General features: G+C 32.1%; 1 protein-coding gene across 7 annotated transcripts in view; it reads left to right on the forward strand.

The window, feature by feature from the left end:
- The window catches only part of Nbea (neurobeachin), a 702,149-nt gene that overhangs the window by 198,732 nt on the left and 491,176 nt on the right, over positions 1-12,241 (forward strand). For all 7 annotated transcript variants that reach the window (XM_004854743.3, XM_087199596.1, XM_013075842.3 and 4 more), the window contains one exon: positions 8,834-8,942. In XM_004854743.3, the coding sequence (XP_004854800.1) occupies positions 8,834-8,942 (109 nt within the window). The remainder of the gene's footprint in view (positions 1-8,833; positions 8,943-12,241) is intronic.

Consider the following 12,241-nt stretch of genomic DNA (forward strand, 5'->3'; position numbering starts at 1 on the left):
AGACCCTCCAAATTCAAAGACCCAATTCAAAAATGGGCATCTGAAATGAACAGACATTTCTCAGACAAAGAAGTAAAAACAGCAAATAAACATATGAAAAAATGTTCAACATCACTGGTCATTCGAGAGATGCAGATGAAAACAACACTGAGATTCCACCTCACCCCACTAAGAATGGCTGCTATCAAGAAATCAACCAATAACAAATGCTGGCGGGGTTGTGGAGAGAAAGGAACCCTTCTCCATTGTTGGTGGGAATGTAGATTGGTGCAACCACTGTGGAGATCAGTATGGAGATACCTCAAAGAACTAGGACTAGAGGTTCCATTTGACCCAGCTATTCCCCTGCTGGGCATCTTCCCCAAAGAATTAAAAGAATCAAACCACAGCAATATATGTGCACCTAAGTTTATAGCGGCACAGTTTGTAATAGCTAAAGCTTGGAAACAGCCAAATGCCCATCAACTGGAAACTGGATAAAGATGTCTTTTTTAATAAAATGGAGTACTATTCAGCCATAAAGAATGAGAAACTAGAGAAATTTATAGCTAAATGGATGGATATGGAGGCCATACTCTTAAGTGAAATAAATAGGACACATGTAAATACAGAAGTTTCTCTAGTGTGAGAAATTGAAAGTGTAAATGATGAAAATGATTAAAATGAATAATTGATAATTTGAAATAAAAGACCCAAGGGTTTGGGGATGGTGGGAGGGGAAGGGGAAAGGGAAGAAGGGAAAGGAGAAATTATGAGAAAGGGAAAAAAATGGAATCAAACTCTGTGTAAATAGGGAAGGGCGGAGGGGGTGAAGGGTACACAGGTAATGGGAGAAAAAATAAGAACTAAGATACATCATGTTCTGGTACAAACACCCAATGATAAATATGAACGTATTTTATAACTAAAATGTACCAATAAATATATATATATAAATAAAAATTTTAAAAAAGAAAAGTAAAAGTGGTGAAATCTGAGTCAGGCCTGTCCTTTAGTTAATTACATCTATGTTGATTTATTAGTTTTGACAAATGTATTATAGTTAAGAAAGATGTTAACTCTGGTTGAATAGTATATGAGAATTCTCTGCTCTAGGGTTACAACTTTTTTGTAAGCCTAAAAGTTTTCCAAAATAAAAAGTTATATAAAGCCAAACTAAAATATATGTTTTAATAGAAAGCCAAACTGCTCTGAATAGAGGTGATTTTATTAGTTTTCCTCAAAATAAAATTCTTCTAACAAGTGGTTCAAATAGATGAAGAAAATGCTAAGTGGTATAGCATAATACACCTGTGAAATTTTTAGCTTATAAGGTTCTAAAGCAGTTATCTTTAAATATCCATTGTGGAAATAAAAATTGTGAACCTAGTGTATTTGTCTAGTGCCTTACCTTTAAGCACTGTCACTTCTGGATGAATTTTCCAAGATCATCACACTGAAATATCCTGTTAGCAGTTAAGTCAATCCATGTGTTCATAGATGTTCCTTATAGGCTTATTATATTTTTCCAGATTTTTATCTTAATGCTTTGTTTCTTTTTTGAACTAGTTGTTCTTGTGGCAGAGTTAATTGTCTGTTAACAAAAATGTGATATGATGTGGATTATGGGAGTATGATATTTGAAAACTTCCTTCCTTTATATGTTCAAGTTTAAGCTATTTAGCTCTCATCTACAAAATGTTGGTTCTTATGCATACTTTTTTTTTTTTTTTTTTTTTGGTACTGGGGATCAAACTCGGGACCTTGCACTTGCAAGGCAGGCGCTGGAACCACTGAGCTAAATCCCCGGCCCAATCTTATTCATACTTGAGTACAAAGAATTTGATGTTCTGTTGAGGTTCCAAGCAGAAAAAATATGAGAATTGGTGAGGAAATTTTTCTCTAATGGAGTAGGCAAGCAGCCTAAGAACCACATTAGAGTCTTAAGGTAGACAAAAAGCTGTACAGATGTACAGATGTACAGCTTTCTTAGTAGATGTTTTGCTCTCAAAAATCTCTGACAACCATCTTCTTTCCTCTTCTCGCTGGCCTCAGACTAGACCCAGAGGATTATTAACACTGGTTTCATGTAAGTGACTATCAGAGGACCAAGAAACACCTAAAATGGTGGGATAAATCTTGTCCTTACATTTGTGGGCACACATGGAAATTGTATTGCTAGATGCTTGCTCCAGTGCTCCTCAGGTAGGACTTATAGCTTGCCAAGTCTTTTACTACATTTCAGTGACTTTAGAGGGTAGTTTACCTCAAAATCTGCAGCTATTCCATCATTGAAAATCCATAATTATGAGATCTGACCATGACGCTGAATTATGAAAAATAACAACTCTTCTAAAAGGGCTTTGTCATCATAAACAGGAGATAAGCGAGAATCATCAAACTATTCACTCAATGAAATGGAACTATGGTGGAACATTTTTTTTTTTAACAAAGAACTTTGGAGATTCAAATAGAGCATTGAAGGTAATATTTTGTCCCTCAGATGAATGGAGCAGTGATATACTCAAAAACATATGCCATCTTTTTAAGGAAAAGAAACAAGAAAATATTTTTACTTGCATTAAAACAGTTGATAGGCAATTATAATAAACAGTTATAATGGGACACTCTGCTGCGGGATATTTCCTGTAGACCAGGCTGTACAGGTGAAGGGGAAATGGGAGACAGGATTGTCTATACTTTCTGTTTTAATTTTTTGTGAACCTAAAATTTCCCTTCCAACTTTATGCTTAGTGAATTAATTGTAAGCCTAAGAAGAGAAAGAGCAGAAACTGAGATAGAAGGCAAGGATATTAAGCAGTATAACATCAAGACCAAAAGGATGTCTTATTCACTTATAAGATACTTTCTAGTGACTAGCTAGATAAAGAAGTAGTGAGCCATGATCTCATATCATATAATTATTACAATCTTGACCCAAAATTGGATGTGATTATAAATTTAAGAAAACTTGTGGTTAGTCTCCTCTATGAACATCAATTTTTATAATTATATATTGTAACCAAGTTGAGGGTGGTTAGAGAATGCAAGAGTGGTTTAATACCAAGGCATCTTTTCATGTGATTTACTCATTAACATAAGAAAATAGATATATAATTATCATGAGTGCAAAAATTTTTGACAAAATTAAGTACCCATTCATCATCAGTCTTCTTAGCAATCCACAAGTAGAAAATAAGTGTTTTAATCTGATGGCAAATCTCAGTAAATTTAAAAGTACTGGAATCAAACAAAATATTTTCTCAGACCACAACAGAATTAGATTAGATAAACCAACAAAAGAAGGAGATTTGGAAAACTGCAAGATATTTGGAATGTAAATAGAATAAGTAGCCCCTGGGTTAAGAAGGAAATCACAAAAATAATTACAAGATAGTTTGGACTAAATGTAAATAAAACTACAAAATAGAACAATATATTGAATCCTAAAGCATTGTTGATTGAAAATAAAATTCAACATCCATGTTCTAGAAGGGTTTTCAACATTTTTAAAAAGAATCAAAAGAATTTATCATTATATTGTGGCATTGCCACAATAAGGTATATACACGAAAGAAGTGACAGCATATTTTAAACATACTTGTATATGAATATTCTTGGTATCATTACATGTAATATCCTTAAACTGTGAGGAATCCATATTCCATCATGTGTAGAATGGACAAATAAAATATATGTCTATGCAATAAAAAAGTCTTGTGTGATTAAAAGGATAGAGTTTGCTCATTCACACTATGTATAATGAGTCCTCAAAGATTATGCTAAGGAAAAGAAGTCACATGCAGAAAACTATGTATTTTTTATGATTATAGGAAATCTCTGAAGGGCAGGTTTGTGGTTACATGGTGCTAGCAGTGGGAGTAGGCATTGACTGCAAATGAGCTGAGCACAGTGGAATTTTTAAGATGATGGAAATATGTTCTGTAACTGGATTGTGGTAATAGTTGCATGAGACTGTAAGTTGTTTTTTAAAAATCATTGAATTATATGCACCTGCAAAGTGTTTGAATTTTTGGTATCTATTTTCAGTAAAGGTATTAAAAATTTGAAAAGCAGATTTAAAATTCTTAGAAAATGTAGGATAATATTCTTACCCCTTTGGATTAGAGAAGAATATCTAAAACAATAAATAGACAAATCAACGTGTAGAAAAAAGTTAATGAATTTGATCATTAAAATAAAAACTACTTTAAAAAGTACCATTAAAAAAGAGAAAAGAAGAAAAGGAGGAGATATCAAAAATGGATTTATGTCTTTAATGTGAAAACAATTGTGCAAATAAAAATAACTTGGGAATATGAGGAATATAAACATTCACTGAAGAAGAAACCTGAATTTACAACATATGAATGACTTGACTTTAGTATTAAGAAGATGCAAATAAAAATTTTATTTAATACCATCAGACATAAACTTTCAAATTTTGACGATACCAGCTGATAATAAGGATGTGTATCAATGGAAACTTTCAAGTCATTGGGGGAGTTCTACATTGGTATGGTCACATTGGAGAGCTATATGACAAATTTTAAAAGAATAAAATACTCATACCTTATGACTAAGTAATTCACTTTTTCATACAGGGAAACTCTCATATGCAAACAAATTTTCAGTGCAGCATTGTTGATAATAAGGAAACAGCATAAACAACATAACAGAACTTTAACAGAAGAGTAAATAAATGAACTGAGGTATATTCATACAGTGGATATACCTAGAAGTGAATTGCAGTGACATAAAGTTACCTTTAAAAAACTGATATGTAGCAATAAATACCAAATACATACAAAGATAAAATTATAAACTTGAGGGAATATATGACCTTCTAATGAAAGGCATACATGGAAATAAACCAAAATATATGATATCAGGTATTCATAAATATTATGAAAAGAACAGAATTCTGGACAGGCATCTTGGAAGTATTTATTGTGATATTTCTTAAGTTATTTGGTGGCTATATGATATTTATTATATAATTCATATAAAAATTCATATTAAAAATAAATGAGTGAGAACAGGACAGCAAACAAAAGTAGAGATTTGTTGGAACAAATGAAAATCAGATAACATGTAAAAGCAAAAAACAGAATTAGTTGAGGTTGAAGTTAAAAAATTCAAACCGGACTATAAAAAGAAATTGTGAATTATGAATGACAGAATTAAATGGATATTATGGTCATAAATCTGAAACCCTCAAATATTGCAGATACATACAGTGAAATCCATTAAAGATGCAATATGAACTTGTTAAAAATAATAAATGGTATAGACAATGTAACTTTTAGAACAGGGTCAATTGAATAGATAATACATAAAGATATAAAAAAATTGAGTATTTTTTTCAAAACTGACTGAATAGAAAATATTTATGGCAGAAAAGGTCCACTTCTTGTGAATAATGTCTTTTCATTTCACATATTTTTAAGAGCTAGGGTTTTCTATACATACATATATTATTTAGCCTTCAAGTAAAAATTTGGAGAGTTAATATTGTCAATAATAAAAGTACAGGAACTCAAAATATGATATTTTGCTTTACTGGTAATGATTTTCTGGAGCCATGCTATTTATCTTATATAAAGTTATATAAAGGTAAAATTACAACAAATCAATTTGTATATGTAAGGTGGTTTTGGTAAAAATCTTAATTTTTAAAATTTTTCAAAAACTTTTCTAAACCTTACTCATACTTACAAATGAGTAAAAATGTCAATAGAATTTTAGAATATAATAATGTATATTGTAATAACTATGAGACTTTAAACCAAGGAATAGGCTAAAAGAAGAGATGTAGAATGGAAAGTTCAGAAACAGATTCTAATGGGGCTGGAGGAAGAAAGAAGGGAGCTTAACGGAAGGTAATAAGGGGATAGATAATATGAAAGTATGATATATGCATTCATGGTTATGCCACAAGGAAACTCATTATGTATAATTAATATGCACTAATACAAATATCCTAATGTATATATGTTTAGATGAATAAAATGTTATTGAAATGTTAATTATTCAATAATTTACAGTGAGAAATTATTTAATTTATGTATAGGAGAGAGGGAGAAGGAGTCTTGAACCAAATCACGCCCTTCCTTGCTCCAAAAAATCTTTAGAGAGAAGAGACATTTGGAATTGTAGACTGTCAGATCAAGTTGATGAAGAGAGATGAAAGAATTTCTCTTTTCATTACAGTGTAAAATAGACTTTCCTTCCTCCATAAAATATCAAACAGGACTCCAGACTGCATCACATAAAGTGCTAACTCAAAAATATTGGCAGGTAAAGAAAGAACCAGAGAATTCTGGAGTAACTCCTTTTGTATCCTTACTTCATTCTTATCTCTGCAAAGTCAGCATCATCCCTAAATTGCTCCCTTATAATCACTACATTGTAGTGACAGGATATTAGGTGTCCTTAATTTTTCTGTCTTTTGACTTTGATATGTGGAAATAGTTTCCATGAGAAGTACCAAAAAAGCAGAACTGAGGCTGACATTATATGATAGAAGTGAAGGTTTAAGATCTTTCCATATCAATTTAGGGATTCAGTGATTTCTGTTTGGAAAGAGAAACTGTTTAAGTAAGGGAAATGGCAGTAAAGGACAGACTCATTTAAAGTAAGTATGGTCTCACAAGACACATTAGCGCTGGTGCTGTAGTAAGTCTAAAGCCAATAGCCTCAGCTGTGCCTTCTGTCCCAAATAAATCCTTTAGATTTCAGGAAAAAAAAGGGGGAGGGATAGAAAAAGAAGTGTTCCTCATTGCAGATGTATCTCAGAGCAGGTTTATGTTGTTAGCTTCTCCATAAGTGACCTAGTGAAATCTCCTGAACTGAATCTGTAGAACTAGGTCTTTCATTAGAGGCTCTGGAAGAAACAAAATCTTAAAATCTTTCATTAGAAGCTCTGTAGGAAACAAAACCATGTCATGTACAATATTGAAGGACTCACTTCCTGCCTCAGATGGGGAATGACATTGCATTTTTGGGTTTTTCTTGACTGCTGTGCAGCATAATTTATTGGTAAGCATTTTTTAAAAATGTAAACTGCAGAAAGAAGCTGACCCATCTCTTCTCTGGTATTTGCACTTTAGTCTTCAAGTTTCTCCCAAACCTAGAATTAGACATCTAAGCTTTTGCTTTAGAGTAGATAATCAAGAGGTCATACATTTCTTTGGTAGCTGAAGTTGTAGTGACACAACAAAAAGATATTTATTCTAAATTACACATAGCTCAATTTAGACATATCATGTACCAGCAGAGATCATGTGGCAGAGATCATACTGAGAGCAGTGCTTTGGCATTTGTTCTTTCCTGATTGAGAGCAAATGAAAGCTTCAGGTTTCCTTTTCTTGGGTGTGGCTTAAATTAGAAATGACTTAAACCTTCCCTTCAATATTCCATAATATCTGTAAGTTCTGTTTTGTTTTTATTGGCTAATTGACCTTTTCCAGACTTAGTGTTTTGCAAATGTAATGAAAGGATAAATGCCCTAGCTTATAGTTCAGTTTAGGTAATTTTCCTGTTTTCCTCCCTGGACTGAGGAGGACTAGGAGAGGGGACAAGTTGTTCTGTGTGTTTGTTTTGGGAACTTGGAAGGCTGATGTTAGACAAGAGGATTTCCAGGTGAGTGTTACCCCACATAAATGGTTCATAATTTGATTTCGGTACTAAGGTAACAATAGCTGCTAACAGATAACTTTTATTCCCATATCAAACTAGTAGTTTATTTCCTATTCACTTGATATACAGATGGGTTTCCCCAAAAGATGATTGTCTTATGAGCTATGATTAAGAGACCTGGGGACTTTTTTCCATCCTGTGGTTGTACTGACTTCATCATATGGCTCCTGTATTGCTAGCTTGGGGAAAGAACATAGAAGATATGTGCAAGTGCATTTTTTAGGGCCAGCCCTAAAAATTGCCTATAAATTTTCTGTGCATATTGGCTAGAACTTGCTTAAATAACTACATCTACCTCTAAGAAAGTCTGGATATGTTGTATACCTGTGGCCCCAGGAAGAAAGGAATAAGAGTTTTGCGATTTCATAGTCAGTGTATGTCACAATAGTCAAAATGAAACATGGATCTGTAGAAAATCAATAAAAAGACATGAAATACTGAGGGTTAGATCCCAAGAAGAGCCAGATCTTGAATTCTGAGAAAGTGATAGAAATGGCAATTATGTAGTAATTCTTTGAGTAGGAACTATGTGTTCTAGGAAGACTTTAGTAGAGCTTTTTTTTGTATTTATGGATGTATTAGGGAAACAGTTAACTCAGCCAGTAGTAAGTGGAAATTTTTTTTTAATCCATTGGATAACCACAAATATAAGCAATCATGAAACAGTTATTTAGCTTTCTACCTCTGTCAAGCTAGAGTATTCACTTTTAACCATAACTTTAGATTTTTGATGTTAAGGTTTATAATAAACTATTTTGTAGAATTTATATTATGTGGTCAGTGTGTTAGGATTAATATTTTTAAACCAATAAAATAATTTCCAAATAGATGTGTTATGTACATGTACCAACTCCCTACAATGAATGCAGTCATTTTGTACTGCAAACATGTATTAATAAAAATTTTAAAAGAAAATTGAAAATAATAATTGCTAATATTTATATGGGTTATATATTTTATATTTTTCACATTTTAGTTCAGTTGGATATTTGAAGAATGTTTAAATAAAAGTCTTGGGACTTTAGGAGGCAGCTGTGATATAAACTAGTTTCTTTTTGTAGGTAGAAGTTGATAAAAGTATTTACTTTGTAAATGTGTTATTTGTTCAGAAAATCCAGTGTATTTATGGTATCTTTTTCCCTTTTCTTTCCAGGAGAAAAGTTGAAATCATGCACACCCATAGTCTTTTTACTCTTCTTGGAGAACGGCTGATGTTGCATACAAACACTGTGACTGTCACCACATACAACACACTTTATGAGGTAAAATAAAAATATGTGACGAAAATTTAAAGTGTGTACAATGAAAACTTTAATTTATGTGGTTCATATTAGAAGTTTGGTCAGTTCAAAAAAAGCCAGTAAAATCCAAAATCATTGAAAAACAAAGATAAACACATACCTTATATATTTTATGACTTAAAAAACATATCCATGTATAAGTATTTGCCAGTGTTTTTATGTAGGCCCAAGGGCTTTTTTTTTTAGTATAGGTTGGCTGACCAGCTTTGAAGATTCTCACATAAACTACAAATATTATGTATTATATATATTAGATCTACTTCCACATCATTCCTCTTCCCTTGCTCCATCCCCACTTTCTAATATATGATGATTAAAACATTAAGATATAGTTGGTACTGAGATAAAATGTAGGAAAAAACTATTTGTAGAAATGATATATAGGAACATATTTAGATCTCCTTTAAATTTTGAAATCCCCTTCTCATCGCTTCTAACAAATGATCATTAGCTTTTGGTCTGATATTTTCTATGGTATGCATATACTACTTCACAAAGTAGCTATTTTTATTTTTAAATGCCAGTAAAATATTAGGACTGTTTCCAGGTAGTAACCTGAATTCTACTGTACTATAACTGATCTTCAGTGATCCCAGGTCATTTCTGTGGTGTAAGTATTGATAAATTACCAACATCTCTTTTTATGTGGCTGGTTGCTAAGGGTGATTTTTATATTTTTAAATGGCTGAAATAAAAAAGAAAAATAATATGTGACAAGTAAAATTTATATAAAATGCAAATATCAGTTTCCATGAATAGTTTTATTGGAACACAGCCACAATTATTTGTTTAGGTATTGTCAGTGTCTGTTTCTGTACTGCATGTGCAGAGTGAAGTACTTGCAGCCATGTTTGTCATATTCTCGTCACTTTGTATTGCAGCTCTCCATGCTGGAAGTCACAGTGATACAGTAACTGAAGTGTTTCATGTACTACATGTATTGCTGAACCTAACTTTTTTTTTTTTTTTAATACCACAGAATACCAATTATGTCAAAACTGGAAAATTGATTTTTTTTTTGCAGTTCTGTATATTGAACCCCGAGCCTTTGCACTGAGATACATCCTTAGTCCATTTTTAAATTTTTGAGATAGGGTCTTGCTAAGTCATCAATTGGCCAGGCTGGTCTTGAGCTTTCTATCCTCCTTTCTTGGCCTCCCAGAGTGCTGGGATTACAAGTGTGTGGCACCATAATTAGGTAGGAAAAATTGATTTCTAGTCTCACACTTTCAGAATCTAGTGACCTATGGATTATTTTGTTATAAATTTAGATGGCAAGGCATTGTCTATTATACAAGGGCATGATAATCATGCTAAAAAATACTGGCATTACTAGACTAGATAGACTTAATAATAGTCCTCACAAAAGCAGTATTTGAAAATAAAACAGACTATTTCATCATTATAGATTTTCTTTTCATAAATAAAAATTAAAATGAGCGATATCATGGAAGGCAAAGACAGTTTTAAATTAATATATGACATTCAAACTTCTCTAGTAATATGTTTTTAAGCTAAGCTGTGGACCAGATCTAACTCAATTCCAATTTTGTCACAGCCCTCAAACAGGAGAAGTCTTTACGTTTTCAGATTTCAATAAATTTCTATAAATAAAATTGTAGTGGAGCCTTGCCATGCTCATTCACTTAAGTATAGTATATGAGTTGTTTTACATTACAGTGACAGAGGTAAGTACTTAAAACAGAAACCATATGATTTACAAATCCTCAAATTCTTACCTGTTTTTTTCTATAAAGGGTTTATTGACCCTTGTATTCCTGCAACACAGAGAAATGTAAGTCCCATTGTTGCTGATTTTATTAAAACTTGGAAAATATAGAAAAACAGCAACATGAAATTTCCCTGTAGTAGTGTCTCCATTAATATTTAAAAGTATACAGATTCTTTGTTCATCTCTGTCTTTATATACATATATATACCCCTCTTATAAAGTATCATCTTATGTATAACTCTTTATCCTTTTTTTCTGCTTAATAACCCATTGAAAAGATTTTTAATACTACATATTTATCTATAGCTAGTGAGAACAAATTTTTCTTGTAAAAATACAGATAGTACAAAATTAAGGCTTTGTAGGCTGGCTATATGGTGTCTGTCACAAGTATTCAGCTCTACATTGTTAACTAAGAAGCAGCCATAGACAGTATGAACCAAATGGACTGTGCCCATAAAATTGTATTACAAAAACAGGAGGTGGGCCAAATTTAGCCTGCAAGTCTTGGAGTTCCTACTTCTGGTTTGTAGCATTACTTTTTCAGTACTGTATTTTATTTTATCTTTTTTCTCTGTTTGATAATCTCATGAGTAAATGCAGGAATGGCTGCCCTTTTTTATATAAATGGAGAAATCTTTCAGCTCCTTTGATTTTCTTTTTGGTTTCTAAGCTTAATATACTCACTTTGTATCAGTCATTCTTTAAACCATTTAATTTGTAGATAATACCCTCTTTTTAAATTAGTACTTTTTTTTAGTATTGCTGTAATACAGTTTGGCATATAGAACTCAATAAGCAATAATAGGATGGTCTACCCTCTTTACATAGTATGGTGACACATTTTTCTTTCTCAATACTGCATTTCTCCAGTAATAGTAACTACCTTTTATTGGACACTTATTATGACAGTCACCTCAGTGACTACTTTTGTATCAGTTATCGCAGATTTTACAGCCACCCTGTGATAGTGGTATTTTGATTGCCTCTTAAAACATACAAACGGAAACTTACAGATTAAATAATTTGGACTATCATACCACTAACAAATACTCATAAAATAAGTAAGTTTTATATATCTGTGCATAAGACAAAAATGTTAGAATCTACTTTCTGAATCAAAACATTGCTATAATATCAGGTTAGGGTTCTGAATGCTACTAGCATCTAATGCAAATTAACTTAAGTTTATGTCTTGGTTTAATAATACTAACAAACTAATTTTTGTCATAAGAATGATAGGACAGTGGATTACTGTTCCTGGATCACCGAAGTTTGAAGATTGTATTATTTTGGCTAGTGGCTTCTGGTTGAAAAAATTAAACTCCTTTGTTAAATATTAAATTAAAATTTTAATAGCACAGTAAGTGAAATTTAATGTAAAAAAGAAAACAGCCTCAAGACTTGTAGCTTAGGTTTAATTCACCTCATGATTATCATCAGTCAGATCCTATAGTCTTACTAGAATCACTGGTTGATAATTCAGAATTTGAAACTCTTTTTTCCCCCACTTCATTTTCTTTCCTGG

The sequence above is a fragment of the Heterocephalus glaber genome, unplaced genomic scaffold (genome assembly GCF_053883595.1).
Source record: "Heterocephalus glaber isolate CG9 unplaced genomic scaffold, H.glaber_assembly_v1.0 deba00001720, whole genome shotgun sequence".
Classification (NCBI taxonomy): Eukaryota; Metazoa; Chordata; class Mammalia; order Rodentia; family Bathyergidae; genus Heterocephalus; species Heterocephalus glaber.